This window comes from Antennarius striatus, chromosome 24 (genome assembly GCF_040054535.1).
Source record: "Antennarius striatus isolate MH-2024 chromosome 24, ASM4005453v1, whole genome shotgun sequence".
NCBI classification, from domain to species: domain Eukaryota; kingdom Metazoa; phylum Chordata; class Actinopteri; order Lophiiformes; family Antennariidae; genus Antennarius; species Antennarius striatus.
In genome coordinates this window covers 2,169,222-2,190,866 of record NC_090799.1, presented here as the reverse complement: position 1 = coordinate 2,190,866, position 21,645 = coordinate 2,169,222, and the positions used below count along the sequence as shown (strand labels likewise).

Sequence of the window (21,645 nt, the reverse complement as noted above, 5' to 3'; positions counted from 1 at the left end):
CTGGGTAGTAGACTTCACGCCACAATCAGGTGGCTATTCCGCCAACATCACGTGATCTTGAATATACAAAATTTTCGAAAATAGTCGAAATCAAACATCACGTGACTCAGTCCCCAAAGGGGGGATAAAGTGAAGGCATGCCCCCGGGTTGCCAGATTGGCCCAGAAGTAAGGAGTTCCAATTAAAGAAAAAAGAAAACAGGTTTGAGACCAAAATATTTCTTTTATTTGTGACAATACTGTGTACAAATGCTCTGCATCAACATTCTATGTTCTAAATATGAGAAAATATTCGTTTCGTTATGGGGAAAGTTTGTCAATTTCAAGAAAGATATATTTTCTGTTGCATTTCTCATTTTTGGAAGCTAGGTAGAACTAGAGCTGGCTGCCTGCGCCTCGTTTAATCCATATTTTGCTTTCAGCTTTTCCACCAAGTCAACGTAGGCCTTCTTTGCATCCTCTTTGGATACACCTGTTGATTAAAAAAAAAAAAGCAAAAAATAAAATTACATTTCAAATCTTTGACACGTTTCAAGATATGCTTTGGAATTGTTTTAATGCAGATGTCTGACCTTTCTTTGATTCCCATGCAAACCACTTTGTTCTTCCCGTCAAGTCCGTCATCCCGGGACACGCTGAAGGACACAAACGAACGTGATTAAAACCTGGGCTGTGCATCGACCAATACATTTCCAACGTCAATATTTGTCCTTAAACGCACCACAAAGTCACATTCTGAGAAGTGATGGCGGAAGTAATTCCATTCCTCTACATGTGGAAATGTCATGTATCATATTGGAATTCTCTTGTCATCAGAATATTGTACTGAATTGTACAATTTTTAAAAAATTTTTTAAAGAAACTTAGACAAATTCTTGTGTCGTTAAGTAAATGTCCTCAAATGTGGCGTTTCTCCTTCAATTGACTTGTATGGAATTTTCTCATTAACTGACAAGAAATGTTGGATAAATAAAGTTCTTAGTATTAACATCTAATTATTTGGGTCATTTTTTTCATCAGTCCAACCAACTCTTACTAAGTAACCCAACCTGCCCAACCTGTTCAGTCCAACTCCTCCCCATCGAAAGTCTTTTCCAATCAGTTCAAGTACAAGTTCGGTCAAAGCAGCCTTACTTCACACTTCCATATAAATTATAGGGCTTTTTAAAAAAAATTCTTTTAAAATTTTAAAAATGATCCAAAAGTGACCAACCAGAATTGACGTCACCATGCAAGGCTTGCTTGTACAACCCGTATAATTGAGCTTTTTCTTCGGAGGTCGGCGTTTTTTTCAGCCGGGTCGCCTCGTTGGCAGCCGTGTCAAATAGATCCTGGTGGGGTGAGAAATTAAAAATGTTTGTTGAGTCGTTTGCGCCTCTTAAATGGATATCCCCTTATAATAAGACAACAGTGCTGAGAAGAGGCATGTTCTGTGAAAATAAAGTCCCAGTGTCAGATTAAATCTACCTGTGAAACTACCGCTATTATGGTAAAATAGTTCTTCAAATTTTGTGAGAAAGGTAGGAAGTGAAAGCTGGCGGTACTTACATTCATGATAGTAATGTATATTCTGACGCACCAAACTGCACCTGAACGCAACTCTATTTGACAGCCGGTGCTCGTCTGGCAGTTCTTTAAATCCAGCCGGAGATGAAGTGGGCGGTTCCCATTGACACCTGGAGTGGGCGGGGACTGGGAACAGGTGCGTTTGGCTTCATCCAATGTAAGTGTCATCTTTTAATTATGTTTACTTTTGCTTTTCTTTTTTTAAAGAAAAGGCGTTGAAGAAAAGGTTCTTGAGCACAAGGTGGCAGCATTTACATATTTATGATCTGAGCCTGCAGACTAAACTGAAAAAGGAGCTTTTAATGTTAAATTAAAAAATAAAATTTATCAAATTTAACGTTCAATAGAAAAGCTCTTGTCATGATGGATAATTTTACTAATAAGCTTCAAACCCATATAATAAATTCTCAGAGAAATGCGACAGGGAAACATTTATTGGCACAACTTTACTACAATTTCTAATTTACATTTTCAAAAATTAACAAGAGAACTAACTTTGGTAAGAACATTTAAAACAGAAATACTTCAGATAAGACCACAAATGCTGAAATTACACAAGAGCATTACAATGTGTTCTCTAAGAGCTGATGGGTATAAACCAACTACCAACAGATTTTGCTAGTGCACAAAAAATAAAAAATCAATAACCAATCAATCAAAAGATCGGTTATTTTTCTTTAATTCTATTAATACTTGTTGGTAATAGATGGTAAATCAACGTGCAGGAGCCAAATACGACCGCTGCAGCAGCGATTACCAGTAGAACGTTTGAGGTCGGAGGTCGCCGTCATTAGGGACCATATGAAAATGATCTGGGGTTAATGAGCGGTCAGCAACAAAACTGTTTTCTCTCTTTCTGTTTTCTTTGTGTGCAAAAATATTCAAAGAAACAACAAACAACAAGACCAAAGTTCAAGTTCACGTCCACTACTTAGCGTGTTGACCTGAAACTCAACTCTCATGCTAACACATTCTGGATGTGTGTTTTCAGTCTACGCACCGACACAAGTAATCGAGACCCTTTGAGCTTCGTTTGCATTATATATTACTTTGCAAGTAAAACTTAAAATTATGTTATGTCAGAAACATGAGCGTATGGGCAGATTAGCATTTAGCATCCATTGGTTCAAACTGGAAGAGCCTGAGTGACTGTATTCACGTGTTGTATGTATGGCCGTAAACCTATTTTTCACAAATTTTTCTTTTTGGAAATGCAAAATCTTCCATCGGGTTATTTATTTATGAATTCAATGTACTGAAAAATCTTGAAAGTCAATTATAAAATCTGAACATCCCTTCAATTTGTGTAAAACTTTCAAAGATTTCAGGCTCCAAACAAAAAATCAATTTGCTATCACGTATTATCCACGTATAATATTTAACGTTGAGATACCGACTCTGAGCAGTTTGTTTCATGCTGAATAGTAAGGTTCAAATAAAGTATTAACACAGCTGAGGAGGGTGTTGTATTTTAAAAAGGTAGAAATAATTCCTCCCAAAAGAAAACAACACAGAAAACAGGTCCCATCATGGAAAACCACAGAACAACGTGGAATCATCCATCACAACAAAAGAACGGCTGAGACTGTTTGAACATCAGAAATCCAGCTGTAAAGCTTCAGCTAGTCTTGTAGCATTCAGTGTTTTAGAGACTGAACTCCCATCTCTAGAGTCCCTTGAAGGCCTGAAGAGACGAGTCATCGATAAGAGCGAATCCGTCTGCGTCCGTCGTACCGTTTAAACCCCACGTCTCCTCCTCTGACTCCTCATGAACACTTTTTGAAGGTGGTTTCTCTCAGACGTGGCTCATGTCTTCCAGGCCGTTGTGGCGGCCGTCGTCCTGCAGATTGAACCGGATGTGCCGGTTTTTCTCCCAACCTCGACGGATCCGCCTGAGCCGCCCCGCCAGGCAAGGCACGAGGAGGCTGACGCGGCACAGCAGGATGGTCACGGGAAGAATCACCACCAGCAGGAAGGTGGGAGGCGTGTAGAAGCGGTACTGTTTGGGATCGAAGGCCCTGTCCCAGCCGAACAGGAGGGTGTGAAGGGTGGCCATGGACAGGGCGCAGTAACCTAACGTGGACTGGAGGATAAAAGAAGAACGTCACTGATTGGATAAAACACAAGAAACCGTTGCGATCATCCCTCAGAGCGTCCATAAAGTAACCCTTCTTAAGTTCAAGCGCTGCGTTCGCTCATTATGTTCCGGGCGGCTGCAGCGCCTGAGGATGCACATTGACCTACCACTCATGACCTAAATGTGTGTGTGAGAGTCATGTACTGTACCTACAGGGGCTGCTAATTACAAAAACCATCCCATATTGACTCCAAGAGAGGCCGCTGGCTGAAAACGGCCTCGCTTTTTTGTTCTTTTTTCCAGGGCTGACCGGAAAACGCAAAGTTATTTTTACTTGACGACAGCGAAGACGTTTCGCAACAACGCCGTCACATAACCGAAGGGGGATTCTGTAAATTGTAGAATTATCTAGATGAATTATAAACGACCACACTCGTGACCAGAATCGAGAGACAAACACCTCCAGTCAAACAAACTACCGGTAATCATCGATCAGCTTTGTCGTCGCTCAGCAGGTCTGAGATTATGATTTTATGATTTTATGGTTTTATGGTCGGCGCGTTCAGAGGTCTGGGTCGCAGGGTTCATTCAGCGCGTCAGGAGCGATCGTCTGCACCTGTCAGGTTCTCCTCAGCTGGTGGCGATCAGCCGGATTGGGAGGTGATATGAGGAGGTGGGCGGTTCCTCCTCAGTTGGCTGAGAGCCTCCACAGGGTCGACGCTGTCAGTCGGCTGTCTGTTTCTTTTAAAACAAGACAAACTGCTTCCAGCTTCTGCTGGGCATCATTTTGTTTCCTCTTTTTCCTGTGACTCAAACTTTAGATTTATTTTTTTTGTGGTGGTAGTTCAGTCCACCAGGTCTCACCCCTGCGAGCTGCTCATTTGGGGCACACCAAAAAAGGAGCTGCCTGTCACTCTGCCTCCCATTATATATATATTGACATGCCTACAGGCCCTGTGTGTGTGTGTGTGTGTGTGTGTGTATGTAACACACATATATGCATGTCTGAATACATAAATAACACAAATCTAACATAAATCCTTTTAATTTGTCAGATTACTAAACCCACAGAACTCGACATCAATCAAGGATCAAACTATCAATCAATAAAGAAAAATAACATCAAACACAAGTTAGGACATTAACTTTTTTGTCAAAGTTAAAATGGCCTTAATTATATTACTAGAATTTGACACATGTGTCCTACGGGATAAATAAAATACATTTTTTTTACTTCAACCATTTTTCTGATAAGTCATTTCAATGGAACCAGGGGTCTTTTTTCCATTTTTAATTTGACCCTTGTTTTGGTGACATAGGGTTTTGTTTCCATAGTAACTAATACAGCTTTTTTTCTCATAACTGCAGCCTTAACCACATGACCTCAGACACATTTGTGCACATAAACGCGACGCACAAAAAATACTGCGCCGCAGCTGCAGGCAGCAGGTCTGCGAAACTTGCTTTTGGTCACATGACTAATCCGACAACAACCGGATTAGGGCAAATCCTGAAGAAATGGAAGCCGGAGAGGAAAGAAGGCGGAAGCGTGCGAGGACTGAGTCACAAACCTCCTGATGGCTTCGTCACATCCTAAATTTAACACTAAATCTGGAGGCAGAATCACAAACGCTCGGAAAAAATCTGTGTTTGTGAAATCATGTGAGAAAGCAGGAAGTGCGTTTGGGTCGCGTCGGCGTTAAACCGTACCTGTACGAAGCTGAACTCCCTCCAGTTGATGGCATTGGCCACGGAGGGCAGCGAGGTGACGGCCAGCAGGGAGAGCAATCCGAGCGCCATGATGCCCGCCGAGAGGTACAGCTCCATCCTCCACACGTCCTCATCCACCCACCGGGCCTCCACCCCCTGCTTCACCTGGACGACACACAACAAACGTCAAGCATTCCCCTCCGGCGACTCCACGTGCGACGCGCTTCACGTTGGACTTTGCTGAGTTTTTTTTTTTTAGTCACACCTGGTCAAAAGCCGCGTTCGTCAGTTTGATTTTGGCAGATTTCCTCATGGGAAGACACAAGCTGTAGACGGCGTGGAGAGCCGCGCACAGGAAGCTGCACAGTCCAAACTGCTTCCTCCTGGTTAGCCATTGGTCCAAGTAAACGGGGAAACGCTTGTACTTGGTGCCCCACCACAGCTGGAGGAAAGCGGCGCACAAACCGGGCAGGTAGACCAGCGATAACATCACCAGGGCCACGCAGGGGAGAGTCACGTTCACAGTGTCGATGGGCATTTTGTAAAAAACGCTCTCCTTCTTTGTCACGAAGGGATGCAGGACGTCGCGGACGAAGTTGTACAGGTAGAAGAAGACGAAAAGCGACGCGGTGCAGAGAACAGGGATGCGCCAGGAGGGAAACAGATGGAGAGGGAGGTTCTCCACCTCCAGGGAGGAAGACAGGGAGCCCATATCGACGGGGATGAAGCCCATCTTACGGCAGAGCTGCGTCATCATGTTCTTGGACTTGCTGCAGTCGCTGCATAGGAAAATCTGGAAACGAAAGACGACGCGGAGCTCAACAAACTTATGATAATCGTGTTTAAGTAATTCTTCACGATTCTGTCATCCTGGGGTTTTTTTTTACCTGCCTGCTTCCATCCCACGGTCCCATCTGCAGCGCCCAGGCGGATATGGTGTTAAAGCCCTTGACGACGGGGCTCTCCGGAAACAGGTCGGCCAGCAGTTCGGCGTTGGACGGCCCGTCTTGGTTGATTCTCAACCCGTTGCTGACGTCCACCAGCGTTTTTCCGGCCAGCGTCAGCTTCAGCTCCACCAGCGTGGAGTGGTGCTCAGGGTGCACGGCGACAAAGACCAGATCTGCCTGGCTGGCCGCTTCGATCTGCGAGGTCACCTGGAGACGAGGACGGAAGCGACAGGGGTGTGCATCAAAATCCCTTCAGTTCTCCCAAAGTTCTTCTTGAATAAAGATCCCTTTGAAATATTCTGATAATTATCAGAACGTTCTATCTTTTACAAGAAACAACCTATTTCTTGGCAACATGAAGGATGGAAAAAAACCTTACATATTTTACATTAACAGTTTAAATCTGTTCCCACACAAGAATTAACTTTATGTAACCCAGGTTATTATTCAGGCATCAAGTGTGAGCAGCAACAACAGCTATTACGCCTCTGGGTAACATCAGAGTAAATATATAATTATCACCAAGGGGGGGTGAAAGAAAAACACCAATTACACGCTAAGTGTGAATGTTGGTGTCAGTGTCACTGTGTGCGTCACCTCGGCCTCTTCGGGGAACAGAGCCTCGAAGCGCTTGGGGTTTCGACTCCCCACCACCACTTGGTATCCGGAGGCCACCAGCCTCCTCGCCAGCGAGCGGGAGAAGTCGCCCGTCCCCAGAATACCAACAACTGGAGCGCTGGGGTCAGACATGGAGGCCTCGAGGCGCCTGGAGCCTCCTCTGTCTCGGATTAACGGCCTCGACATGTTATCAGGCATAGCAGACTGAGATCTGCAGAGACAAGTCGTTGTTATCAGTTTTATTACAACCACATTACATCTACGTTCCTAAAATGCACACTAAAGACAGAAAACACATAATGAAATGCATTAATATGCTTTTCAAGGCAGGAAACCTCAAACAAAAGCAATTTGTTCCAATTTTTTTTAAAAAAAGGATTTTAAGTGGATGGAGGTTTCTCTCTACTCTGTGTCGTCTGGTTTTAAAGCACAGAACTATGATCCCCGTCATCTCCCAGCTGTCATGCCCCAGATCTGTTCACTGTGGACTGTCTAAACACATCCCATAATAACACAAATGGATTTTACACAGCCTGAAGACAGGAACAGCTCCTGATCTGACCAGAAGGATCAAGAAATTTGCAAGTGCATTCAGAAAACATCCATGAACATCCAGGAGATGCTGCCAAGTTCACTAGCGGCTAATTACATTAGCATTGATAAAGACAAAAGATGTTAAATACGTGAAAGTAATACTTCAGTAATGACTTCTATATATGTCTAATATTTCATAATGCTATGACTATTCAAAAACTGATTTGAGTCATGTTGTACGTTTATTAAAGCAGTTTATTTGGCGAATAAACCTTAAATTCACATTACTTTGATCAAAACAAACCACCTGGCTGGACGTCCTTGACGGAACTCCACAAAACTTTAACGTCTAAACAAACTTTATCTCAAACAAGACACAAAATAAACCGAAATATAGATTTAAAATATGTGTATATAATGTCTTAGGTTCGATAATTCACCTTGTACGTGAACTTCCAGCGGTTTTTGTTGGTTTAATGAGTCTTGTCGAGCGCCGAAACCGCTCCTCCGCTCTTCCTCCACAGTGCGGGTTCTTCTTCCTGGTGAAGTGACGTCACGCCACAAGCCCCGCCCATGCCACGCCCCCACGTGTCTGCAAGAGATAAGCAGGAAAAAAGCCCTGCAAGACATGAGTGTTTCTACAAATGCTCCCAAACCGTTAAAAACTTGAATTTTGACACAGCAGGTGAATAATATTTTAAATTTTCTTCATTAAAGATTAAATTTTGAAACGGAATAAGTTAATTATAATGCATGTGTTTAGCATGTGAGCATTTTTAGCACCTGGTTAGTATCTCATTGCATGTGGTTCAACATAACCCCCAACCCAAATTGAGTCTCTCCAATGACTAATGTGATTAATGTGTCAAATGCACAGAAGTCAATCAGGAGCAGCAAATTGTTAGCATGTTGGGTTTGCTTTTAAATCTCCATGCAATCTTTTCACCCACCCTGCCGCCTTTTTGATTGGATAATATGGTGTGATAGTTATGAAACAGCAGTATCCAATTGTCGGTCTTCTTTTTTTTTTGGTGGTGGAATCTCTCATTACCACCTTTTACTCCAGCTGCTGCTATTAAACTAGTGTATCTGATACGCTGGCCTTGGGATTAGAATTTTTTTTTAAAAGTGGAAGCAAAATTGTGTTTAAAAAGATGCCTGACCGCGGGTTGCGCGCTGTCAACACGACTTCATCATGTCTGCCTTTGCCACTTGCAAAAGGTTGAATCCCCCTGGCTCGCAGCACTGCATCAGTGTCACCGCATGCAAACATGCACACACATTCACGCACACAGTGTATGCACAGCAGCCGCTCTCTCACTCTCTTGGCCTTGTTTATTTCCACTGCTTTAGGTCACAGTCCTTGACATACATATCTGATTTTGGGTTTTCTCTCAGCTATTGATTTCTGTTGTCTCCCCTTGTGGTTACCCATTCATCTTACAAATCCAGTCGATTGTTATTCTGATCCAATGGGGACAGATTTCAACATACACTCAAGTAATAGCTAAAATAACCCTGGTGGCACGGATTGAGACAGTTTCTAATCTTCATGTGGTCTTGAAGGTTTTGAGATTTGCTCAATTTGTAATTTTTTTTATTATCATGGAGGGATGTAGAGGAGGTTCTCTGAGGTCACCATGACAAGAACACATGGATGAGATCTAGTTCAACAAGCAACAGTCATTTAATATGTGCAATATTTTGGTCCAGTTGATGAGAGTGAAGCAAATGTAATTATAGATCCACACAGTCACAAACAGTTAGTCTGAGGAGAACAAGTAGATCCGTATAAACGTTGAGCAAGACTTCACCGTCGACATGTTGCACCGAGGAAGACGTTGGTCTCCGTGTCAAGGTGTCCCCGGTGCCCTTCATCGTGGATTAAGGTCACTTGTTGCGACGTGAGCTGATGCTGCAAAATCTCCTCCCTGCAACGTGACTTCACCCTGAACACTTACGACGTTTTTGTGTTTTGCTAATCGTTTGTAATAAATCAAATCTGGCTCCCAGCGGGTTTAGGGAGTCATGGATGAATTATTTTGACATGTAGTCCTATGAGATCAACACGCTCACAAACCTGCAGCTAAAAGGAAACACCTGCAAATTTACAGAATCTGTGTCAATTTCACACATATGAAGGATGCAAATCCAGAAAAAACAGAGTCTATCTATCTGACAATGCGAGACAGGTCATCAGCTCACAACTAGGTAGAACTTTAAGTTGTTCAAATTCAATTCAAATTTGAACAACTAAACAATTAAAGGCACATAAAGCAAAATTGGTGCACAAAAAAAAAATGCAGAGTGCAAAGAGCTAAAAACCACACTTAATACAGAGACAGCTAACTCTAAATACACATTAAACAGATACGTGCAATATTAATTTGAGAACAATTACACCTCTAAACTGTTATGTACAAGTTTAGAATAATATTTTATTTTGCTGTTTCCTCATGAGGAGAGTAGTTCTACTATATAGAGATAATATGTTCATATTAGTTCATAGATATTTTTAAAAAATGCAACTCCAAGTACATTTTAACATTTACTCCAGCAAATGATCTGAGTCTATCTGTATTTTGCCCTAAAGCGGTGCCCCTTCTACTACCTGTATTTACATAGTTTTGCTCCATATTGGAAATATGTTTCCTCCTCCTGGCCCCATATTCTCATCCTCTCCCCCGATTAAAAAAAAAACGCTTTTCGTTGATGTTTTCCAGCTAATGATGGACTGACTCATCTGCCTCGTGGTTGATGTGCATGACGCGGTAGTCCACTAGCATGCAGCATGATTAGCGACATTGCATGGCCGCAGGGCGGGATAATCTCAGCAGCTGCAGTGCAGAATGTGCACAGTGTGTCGTTTGTGGCTCACCATGGCCTAAAGACAAACTTCACTGTACTAAACCTGAGTAAAGGTCACTTCTGCAGTCGTACAGCAGATTCTGTGTTCTGTGTGTGTCATTCTGCGTATTTATTTTTAGGGTTTCATTTAAATTATTCCTGATTGGTCACGTCAGTGAGATTTTTTTTTTGCTTTGCATAACGTTTTCCCAGCTTTGCTGCATCCTCGCATTTCCACCTCAATTTCCTTTTTTTTTTTTCGACCCCGACGCTCGACTCGACTGTCTCACCTTCAGCCGGAGCCGTGTTCCACGGGGTTAAAGCTGAGCTGAGCACAAGTTGAAATTGCTTAGAAGGGCCGGAGTTGGTGTTGGAGGGTTGGAGGGTTAGGGGGGGGGAGGTAGGGGCTTCCGCAATGTCACCACAGGGATTCAACTAAGCCTTGTCTCCTGCCTGTGAAGATTTCTCCACGTCGCTCTAAAGCCTCTGTTGTGGATGCGCTCGAATTCCAGGTGATTAGGTTCTGTCGTGCAGTTTAAGTATTTCAAGTCCTTGAGCTTGAGGACAAAACCAACAGACGCTTTTAATTTCAATGAGCAAACATCCTCTTTATTGAGTGCATTAGAAGCTTCAGTTATTTGGCAATGACTAATGAGGCATGTTAACAATAGTCTTTTTCGGCTTAAACCACGCAATAGAACAAGTGGCTTTACTGGGATACAAATAAAGAAGCTAAATGGGTATTTAAGACAAATCTGTATGCAATAGAGTAATGAGTGTCTGTGCACGGAGAGAATTTTAATTTGTTGGAGAATCTAAATGCAAGACCTGTTGCTCTCCACCTCGTGAAACAAGACATCAAATATGTGCCTTGAGCTGGGGAGCTTAGAGTTGAAGGTGTCGACAGCCGTCAGACATCTCTGCTCCATTTCCTGCATACATTATCTGTCTCCCTACCCCCCCCCCCTTCCTCTGCTGGTGTAGGCCCCCCTTATGTGACCATGTTTGTGTGGCGTGACCGATGAAGTTCAGCATCCGATGACACCGACTTGCCCTCGGCCGCCGATGCTGACATTGAAAAGACCCCACAGTGGTCTGGTGTCGAGCGGTTTATTCATTTGGAAGCTCCAAGTGCAAGTGTGCAAAGAATTGTGTGCCACACATTAAAACTGGAAAAGATTCTTATTCCATGGGATGTTGTGTCTGTCATAGAGAATCTAGTCTGGTTGCCAGCGATAAAAAGTAAAATCAGCTTCCACATTGACGTTGAACTGTTTAAAGTCAACCCCCGATCTGATTTTAAAAGAGAAGAATCAATTCATGGATGCATTTAATTCCCAAAGGGGAAAATCCGCATGAAATGAATCTGCTTCATTACAATAATAATATGTAATTACTCGCTTGTTAACGCTGTGCATGCAGTGTATGCACGGATGGACACGTCGGAGGTATTTCTTTATAAATATTGAATGTTGAACATTAATATTTAGTGCAATTTTGAATAACAATTGCGCAGACTTGAACTTTACGCACAGACTGCAGCTGCTTCACTTGTGAAGTCAGACAAGTGGAAGTAGAGAACTTCCTGTTAGACCGTTAAAATTAAAGTCCAGTAGCTGCTTTATTTAGCATTCAAACACTTGGCCTCATAAAATGTTGCCATTACGAATTAAACATGACATTTACGTCTATATTTTATCATTGAATACATAATAATGGCGATAATTCCTACTGAATCGGGAACTTGCTGGGGGTTTTCTTCTAAAACCTGCAAGGAAACTGTCTATGCAGCAGCCAGATTCATTCATAATGAAAATACTTAACCTTAAAGTGGTGAAGATTAAAATTAAACTATAAATAAATCAAAATTGCGCTTAAATATTGTACCTTATTGGTTGGTAGGAGTACGTACTGGTCAAACGTATCTGTATGGAAACAAATTCAAGTCATCAGTGACCGAGTCTTTTATTTTGAAGTCCTGATCCTCTGTCTTCCGGCCTGCTCCTCGTTGCTCTTGACCGCTGGCTGCATCCGTCCGGACGCGCCTCTCCATCCAGGCTGGACGCGCACCCGCTCCCCGGTTTACAGCCTGCTGCCCAGGGGCTCCAAACACCGACTAGAACTGGACCGAGGAATGTCTACCTGACCGTCCTCTATTTCTTTCACTCGTCCTGAAACCCCCACCCCACCCCACCCCCTTCCAACCTCCGTCACAATTGCCCCCCAGAACGGCTCCGCGGACGCCTACTGATCCCCGGAGGAAGTGGTCAGTGGTCTGCGTAGTGACCGCCGTCGCGATGGCTTTGCTGGCTCTGGCCGTCGCCGTCCCGTTACTGCTGCTCCGCACCTCCGCGACCTCCGCCCACTACTACGAGATGATGGGCACCTGTCGGATGGTGTGCGACCCCTACACCGCCAAACCGGGTAGCGCCACCGCCATGGAGATGATCCAGAACGTTAACGGCGTCGCTCCGCAGCCGCCGATGGCGCAAGGGAGCCGCGGGGAACCCGGACGACAGGGGAAACCGGGAAGCAGGGGCCCACCGGGAGAACCAGGGCCCCCAGGTCCGAGGGGGCCACCGGGGGAGCGCGGAGGCGGCGGTAAATTCGCCTTTCCTGCGTTAGCTGAGGCGGCGGGAGGCGAGAACGGAGAAGCAGACGGTGTGAACTCCACGATCAGCAGTTACAGGATCGCTTTTTACGTCGGCCTGAAGAATCCGCACGAAGGATATGAGGTGTTAAAGTTTGACGACGTGATTACAAACTTGGGGAACCACTACGACGCGACCACCGGGAAGTTCACCTGCCATGTGTCCGGGATTTATTTCTTCACCTATCATGTGTTGATGCGGGGAGGAGACGGGACGAGCATGTGGGCCGACCTGTGCAAAAACGGACAGGTAATAAAAGAAGCGCAGGATGGATGATATCGATACCTGTGCGGGTTTGACTCTCCTTTGCCATTCCGGTTAAACCAAATTACCAAAATGCGCATTTTACGCTCAAAAAGCGCACCGCCTCGCATTACGCGCGATCTTTTATCGCCCTTAACGCGAGTTACACAACTGCGTGTTGGTTCTATTTCATGTGGAACCATTTCAAGTGAACGTCACTGCTATTTTGGGTCGAATCCAGCGATGTGAGCGCGCTCTGATTGGGAGGGACGCTCATGCGTAAAAAGCCGCTTGGATCCGCTCTGTCTAAATGAGGAGTTTGAACGTCGTCACACTGTGAAAGATGATGCACGATTAAAATGTAATTAAGATTCTTGGTTAACTCTTATTTTATCGTATGAATTCAATTAACGGTGATTTATGACCTCGAAAGCCCAAGATCGCAGGCATTTCTGTTCCTTTTACGAACCAAATGCCACTTTTAAGGCTGCATCCTGTTTCCTTTTGCCTCTCGGGCACACGTGAACTTTTCTTTTCAGCTTTTATCTTTGGTGTTCTTTCATATCCTGCCCCTTTTCCCCCCCCCTCTCCTGTCCAGGTGCGGGCCAGTGCCATAGCTCAAGACGCAGACCAGAACTACGACTACGCCAGCAACAGTGCGGTGCTGCACTTGGACTCTGGGGATGAGATCTATGTCAAATTGGATGGGGGAAAAGCTCATGGAGGCAATAACAACAAGTACAGCACCTTCTCCGGCTTCATGTTATACCCCGACTAAAAGCCCAGCTCCATGGACACTCTAGTCACCAATGAATACCGTCAATGGTCTGATATGTTTCTCCTCTTTTAAGATTAGGTGCCACCACTCGCAGGCTTCACTGCACCTCTATGTTCTGTTGGTGAAAGAACTTTTTGTACATGTATTTGATTTAACTTAAGAAGAACTTCTTTGCTATCGTCAGACTACTAGTATTAGAAAGCTAATGTTCCAGGTGCTTGGAGATCGCACGACTCACATCCCTTAAATTCGGAGATTAGATGGCGCAGATTAAGATGAAGACATTTCTAATGAAGGGGTTTGGTTTGGGTTCGATGCAACTGGCCTTACCTGGAGAGGATTTTTATGAAGGATGAATGGTGTCGTGTTTCAGGAATCGTAGACATGTATATCAGATCGTCTATTAATGTTGGGACGTGACCCGGTCGCACTAGCATTTTAATGTGATTTTGAATAAAACTCCCGCAGGGATGGAGAGCGGGAAATCCCACAAAAATGGTTAGCATAGCCACTAAGCTAATTCGCTTGCAACTAGTAATTCGCAAGTTGGCATGCACATATTTCCTCAAAAACTAAAATTCTGGAGCTTAGCCACATGGGGTTGATTGATTTTTTAATTTTTTTTCCCCGTCAGTATTCAGAGCAACTTGTCACAGGCATGCAGTTAAAAAAAAATAAAACTCTCCTTCCATGATTCACCCGTGATGCGTCTCAACCGGAGGTGCTGGACCCTTTTTTTTTCTTTTTTTTGTTTTAGAATATACGATCAGATGAAATAACGACAGGCTTCACCTTCTAAATGCACCGGTGGTCTCGTGTGGGTCGCCGTGGCGATCCGAATCACGGTGCTGTGAGTTTGGCGTTCAATGTTTCACTAAATAGCCCAAATAACCTCATGTGAAAGAAATGGATGTCTGCTTCAGTATCCGTCGGTTGTGTCTGGTCCTCGCGCGCAAATAAATATCGTTTGACATAAATCTTGTTGTGTGTGATCTCTGAATCTGAAGATGCTGCAGCAAAACCCCCCAAAAATTATCTTTTATGGCAATTTTTGTGTTTAATATTGGTGATCTGTGTTTCATCTGCTTCACATCCCATTCCACAAACATCTCTCGTGACGTGGTTCCCTTACATATTCCACTGGAAATGCTTTTATTTTGAAGGACACCAAGATGGCTCCGTGGAGACAGTGTGACCCTCTTGTGAGATGTGGTGAACAAACAGAAATAGCACGCCTCCTGCGTCTCCTCAGACGTCCCCAGATAGAAAACCGGAGCTGGAGGCTGTCCAGGCCCCTTGTTTTGCTTTTAATTAACCCCTTTAGAGATTTGCAAAATGTTTTGCCAGACCCACATACTGCTCTAAGCCTTTATTAAGATGATGGTTGTTGTGCTTGTGTGTTAGAATTTTTTTAAGTTTTTTTTTATAGCCCACCCCCTCCAGAGCACAAACAGAACAGCTGTTTACACACCATTCCTGTCAATTTAAATGGAAATCACAGGAAACAAATATTAGCACGTCTGCTTACATAAACCTCTATTAAGGTGTTGGCTTCTTCTCCTGCTGCCCGCAAACCGACCGTCACCCCCCCCCCCCGCATCCCCCCCACCACCTTGGGTGGGTATCTGCTATTCTTGAGCTGCCTCACATCCCATAGTGTGGATGGATGCTACCTGTTGTTAGCTTGAAAATCAGATGTTTAAAAGGAGGATTTATTTTATTGATTAACGCATCAAATTGTCTGCACTGGTGCTAAATTGTGTTGTTGTTGTTGTTTTTTTAAATTAATGTACCAGAAGCAGAATTCCATTTATTTTTATTGTTTTTTCTTCTTTATTTTATCACCTATTTTTACACATGTTTGGTGCAGGGATGGCTTAATCTGTTTGGGGGTTTTTTAAGCTCAAAAAATTCTCATTTCTACCTTAAAACCAGAAAAGTGTGGCGATAACATCAGCGGGCGGGGGCGTTTTGCAAACCGGCATGCAGATCGAAGCACGGTGGCGTTTTTTTTTTTAAAGATTCTCAACCCCCACGCCGGGGATGAAAAGTGGGGCCGCTGACACCGAATGAGACATCAACAAGCGGGACATGTCACCACCCTCACGCACATAATAACATGATAGATGATCCGGTCGCTCCATCCTTCTAGTCTGGCTGGCAGACAGCGCTGAAACTCCTTGATGGATAAGTGGAACAAGGCCTCACACACAAACACACATTACATTTTGTGGGGGTGGGGGTGGGGGGATGCATCTTGACAAGCAGCTGAGCAACAGGCATTATATTAAAGTAATGATAGCATGTGTCACCATTGGCCGCCCAGCTATTCCAGGTTTTCATCCACGTTGCTTCGCCATGGCGGCGTCACAAAAAAGGATGCAACCCTGCGTGGAAAACGTGTCAAATTTAATAACGGAGCCCCGAAGACGCCGGACTAGAGCGGAGGATCCTGCAGCGGCGTGAAATATCGCAGCTGTCCGAAACAGGCCGCCAATCATCAGGACTTTTTTTTTTTTTTTTTAAAAGCTGATTTTCTCGCCGCGATGATCGATCTCTTCACGCCAACGGATGCTAACGTCTGACCTGCATGCAAATGTTAAAGAAGAAGGGAAATTTAAAAAAAAAAAAAAAAGAGGGGAACCCCAATCTGAGGGAATTTCATCTGTTTCATGTCATCGTGCCCAGAAGACAGAAAAGAGGATAAAGTGAACGATGGATGTTTGGCGGATCAGTCACTGTTTGATTCTGTAGCTGGAGGAAATCCAGCGAGGATTTAAGGGCTGTTTGAGGTTATCGGAACTATTCTGAAGAAAAGGGAATGACCCCAGTTGTACTTTATTCCAGCTGTTGTGAAATAATTAATAGGACTATAAAGGGTTAAAATAAATCACTTGACTGTTTCCCGCCATTTCTCATCTAAACAGAAAGCTAAGCTAACTTGCTAACTCAGTGGATTGCATTTTATTCTAATTTCTAATTAGTTATAAATTCTAATTTCCCTTCTGGGATGACTAAGGTATATAAAATAAGAAAAAATTAAAACATAAATTAAAAATATTCCAACTTCTCAATGTGGTAGAATTAAACCTGAACTACACACAGCGAACGCTGAGCCACAAAGCTCCTCTGCTTCAGAGGAATCTCTTCCCGGCGTTATGATTCGGATGCTGGATAATGATTCATGCGAACGCTGAGTCACTTCATCTGTCGCTCTGCACTTTGAAAAATGACATATCTTTTGTTGTTTAATCAACCAAATGGGAAAACAGAGGGAAAATAGAAGAAAAAATTCCTTCCATGGAGGTGAATAAATGCAAAAAGACAATACGAGTGCATTCCTTTAATTCGGCAAATCGTTTTGTGTGGCTGCTTATGCAATAACTTCCAGGTCCCTGAATGCATCGTTTTTGAAATAGCTGCACATTAGTATGTGAATATTTTAGATGTTTATCCATCCGTGCGACTGGCTGACTTCATCGGCAGCAGGGACGTCTTCAGACGTCCACAGAGTCTGTTTGTGCTGCCGGACAGAAACCTTAAAGGTCGAGGGGCAGTTGTTCAAAGCCCCAAAAAATCTCATTTCAAATCCCATCAGAGCTGCTCTTTTAATCCTGTTATCATGAAGATATGTGGGAATAAAAAAAAGTTTCCGCAACCAAATAATCAGTTCAATCATTTTCAATGAACAAAACAGAAATAATTCTTTTCTAATTGGTGGTTTTTGATGATAATTTGGGAAAATTAAACTTATCTTGACCGTTTTTTGGTCTAGAAAAGAGCTGAATGACTGTCCTTGAATTTGTTTTTTTTAAAACTATTTTCTGATATTTTTAGACCAAATAAGGCAAAGCACACACACACACACACACACACGCACACGATCCTTATCCTGTCAGCCATCACTCCCCTCTGCCTCCCCCCTCGCCTCCTCCTCACCCCTCTGACCTCCTGCTTGAGTCACTGCTGTGGCTGCAATGTGAAAACAAATGACTGAGAACCACAAGGAGAAAAAAAAAATACGTGGAGAACAGAGTTTAGTCCTCATGAAATGATCTGATAATTATGAGGAGGATCATTTTCTCCTCGTCAAGAAAGAAACAAAGGAGGATGGTTTAACCTCCTGTTTGCCACGCTGATATTTGGAATTTTGAACCATCTGTTTGTTTCTCCTGTGATGCAAACCAATTAGAAACACACACACACACACCTCCATTTCCAACCCAACCCACTGATTTGACTCATTATCCTGCATCCTATATTGTTGTTGTTTGTTGTTTACTGTCCACCTCTGACACTTTTATTACATCATTATTGATTTGTCCTTCCTTCACGTCACATGACCCCTTAGGAGTCTTTAAAAAATCACACCTCCTCACTCTGTTGCCTCCTTTCAGCGCAGACGCACAAAAAACCTCCCCGGCTGTTGGGCCGCGCCACAGACGCACTGCTCTGCTTTTAATCCTAGCAAATGTGGGATCAGATGCATTTCATTCACATCCATTATTACTTTATTACAGGCTCCTCCGGATTGCTCACGGGGGTGTAAAAACGTCTGTCATCTGTCTTCTCTCAAATCTGATAATGACTTCTCAGAGATATTAATTTATCGCCGGGTCTCCGAGGAGGTTTTTCCTCCTGCTTCCTCCTGCAATCTGTCATTTCTGAATATAAAGGAGTAAAGGTTAAGGAAGTAAGTCATTGTAACGGAGCCGGTGAGGACTATATCTTTCATTTCTCCTCTGGCGGACGCCGGTGACAGGCCCCGGATGCCGTCTGAGAGAGATGCTCCTCAGAGAGTCGATTGAAAGGTTAAGAGTGGCTCCAGCCCGCATGGCTGATGAGGACGATACCGCCATGCTGCTGGTGAGGCTGCAGGAAATTTAAAAAGAAGATCATCGGGATGTGTGCAATGGTGACAAAAAAAAAAAAAAATCAAATATAACCAAATGGAATGCACCAATCAGATGATTTTTCAACTTTTACGCACCATGCAGGGTGGTGAATGTGGATGCCACCCTCTACCAGGAAGTGAATCTGGCCTAAATTTTTGCCCCAGATCTGTAATGTTGAAGGAAAATCTACGTTTCTACGATCTGGGGATCAGCAGAAAGAAAAAAGAAGTAGAAGAAACGTTCAAATGTGGTGGATTTGAATTTTTATTTGCGTCTATTTGCATGTGTAGTTTTCTGTTACTTAAAGAATGCAAAATTGAAGAGATGAAGCAGCGTGTCACAACAGATAGTTTCCTCCTCATCCTTGAGATGTCATGCGTGGATGCGTCCGACTTCATTCAGGGTGGAGAATAACGTTCAGAACATTCCTGTATCTCGTCAGCGTCGATGGGGGTCAAACAGGGTGATCTGTTTTTCTTTTAGTTGGTGCGTTTCCTTAGAAACACAGGATTAATACCTGAAATAACCATCAAATTTAACCAAAAAAAAAAAAAAAAAATCAACATGATGGTGGAAAAGTGAGGAAATCCCAACAAGGAGCCTGTATCCTTTTTTTTCCCTCCCAGAGATCATGAAAGTCAAATCATTTTTACCCAACAAACAACATTTAATGCAGAGAATCACATCTTTACAGAAGCAGGATGACTTATTCTGTTGACACAAGCCTCCTGAAGTGTCTGCATCGATTCAATTTGCCCCACACTGGATGGAGCCCATTTATCTTCATCTTTAGCCTGCAAAAACTTCTCAGCAAGACGTAATAAGACCGAGGAGCAATCTGTCCCCCTGTTCTCATTAAGGCTCTAAAGAGATCCCCCGAATCTTAATTATTTATCTGCATTAATATCCCTTCCATTATTAATGGTAGATGAGTTAATGTGTATGTGTGAGAAGGCCAAAGATCAGCCCTCCTCTACCTCAGTCTCCCTCCTGATTAATGGATGAGGGAGAGGAGCCCTTCATGTATTATTACTGCAGAGAGCCTGGACCTCGGAGAGAGGGAGAGAGACGCACATAAAGAAAGAGAGAGAGAGAGGAAAGTCAGTGAATGATAATCACGGTTTAGTATGCAAACATGTCCTCTGTACATTGCTGGCATTTTAATATTTGAAGGTGGGTTGAGTGGCAGAGAGTGACGGGATTGAGTGGCTCAGAATTGAAAATTCATCCCGGATTGTGACATCTCCTTAACATTTGTCCCACGCCACCACAAATCTGATTAAATGTGACACCTGTGGCACAAAGTTGGAAAATGTCAAACGGTGGAAAAGTGGGAAAATTCATGCGGCGTTCAAGTCTGGTGCTGCTCAGTGTTGTGTCGTGCAGATTTAGCTGCGATATGGATGTAAGAAATGTTGGTATAGTTTACATCATGACTGGTTTATTGTCGTTTTTTAAAATCTTTTAGAAAAGATTTATCATCTTATCATCTTTTCCACTAATGAGGGTTTTTTTTATTCTTACCTTCAACTTGTTTCCTCTCCCTGACGAGTTGCTGTTGTGTTACTCTGACATCTAGTGGACAGAAGCAGAACTACAAGAAGGAATCTGAGATTCACAATTTTTCACGGATAAAGTTGTAATTTTAAGAAGAAAAGAAATAAATTTGGATGCCTGAATGAAAAGCAAAAAAATAAAATGCGTGATTTTATTTTTTTTTAATTATTTAAAACTGGTTGTGTTCCTGGATAATTATAAATTAAGGCTTACTGACATGTTTAAGTTAAAATTACACGACTAGTTCACCTTTCCCATTAAATTAATTCACCAATCACTAGTCGATAGAGCCGTATGTTGCCATCTAGTAGAACTACAGTTTATACTAGGTTTTGTGAATTTAGATAGAACAATTTAGTATAAACTTGAAATAGTGTTTGAATTTGTGTTTTGCATTGAATTTGTTGCAACTCGTTCACCGAACCAGGAATTTCACATTTTTTCCTATTATGGTAGTTCTCATCCAACTTAATTGTTTCTTTCGAAGTTAATGTTTCAAACGTTGTTTTAATATACCTCTTCATTTTTGTATGGTGTATCAAATATACTTCTGTGCTTCAAGGACCGTTTTGGGTCGGGATTTATTTTATTTTATTGAAATACGGGTTGCCAGGCTTTTTTTCTTTTCTGGTCTTGAAGGAATACAGTAGATTTTTTTATTCCAGAATGTAACCCTGAATGTTTCTGCTATTATTTACACTCTACTTACATACAATGACCACTAGATGGAGCCAGAGTTCTATATTTCCCATTGACTTTCTGGTTTGTCAGATGGAGGGGTCGAGCTCAGAGATTTTAACACAGTTTAGTACCAAGAGCATTCCATAATATGCTCGATCTGCTTTCACCATTTTAATTTGTTTCAAACTATTGATAAAAAAACCGTCTTCATATTGAACAGGGAACGGGAATCTGTTCTTTAACTCTAACACATCTTTCCATTATTAAAAGTGTCATTATTGTAGCGTTAATTTAAACTTTATAAAAACGTTGTCTCGAATTACTTTCTAATACATAGAAAACTTTTAACCCCATCAAAATTGACCAATTAATATTGGGAACGCGTGCAGCGCGCCTTTGACCACTAGGTGGCAGCACAGACCTGCAGCTGCAGCATTAAATTAGTTTATCCCCGAGTATTAAAATCATTCAGTCACTCTCCGAGTCCTGAAACAAGTTTCTATCCATCTGACCACACACGTAACTAAAGAGATTATTTTTGT

General features: G+C 42.9%; 2 protein-coding genes across 2 annotated transcripts; one reads left to right on the top strand and one right to left on the bottom strand.

Annotated features, from left to right (window-relative positions):
• Window positions 1-1,988: 1,988 nt before the first annotated feature.
• Window positions 1,989-7,982, bottom strand: LOC137591331 (metalloreductase STEAP3-like). The gene is made up of 6 exons (XM_068309254.1): window positions 7,892-7,982; window positions 6,897-7,128; window positions 6,240-6,506; window positions 5,618-6,145; window positions 5,353-5,517; window positions 1,989-3,648 (listed from the first exon to the last, which is right to left on the bottom strand). The coding sequence occupies exons 2-6, from the start codon at window positions 7,113-7,115 to the stop codon at window positions 3,361-3,363; spliced, it is 1,467 nt and encodes a 488-aa protein (XP_068165355.1). The 5' UTR covers window positions 7,116-7,128; window positions 7,892-7,982; the 3' UTR covers window positions 1,989-3,360.
• A 4,505-nt stretch (window positions 7,983-12,487) lies between these two features.
• Window positions 12,488-14,918, top strand: c1ql2 (complement component 1, q subcomponent-like 2). The gene is made up of 2 exons (XM_068309256.1): window positions 12,488-13,198; window positions 13,791-14,918. Exons 1-2 carry the CDS (start codon window positions 12,596-12,598, stop codon window positions 13,968-13,970), a joined length of 783 nt encoding a protein of 260 aa, XP_068165357.1. The 5' UTR covers window positions 12,488-12,595; the 3' UTR covers window positions 13,971-14,918.
• The last annotated feature ends 6,727 nt before the right edge of the window (window positions 14,919-21,645 follow it).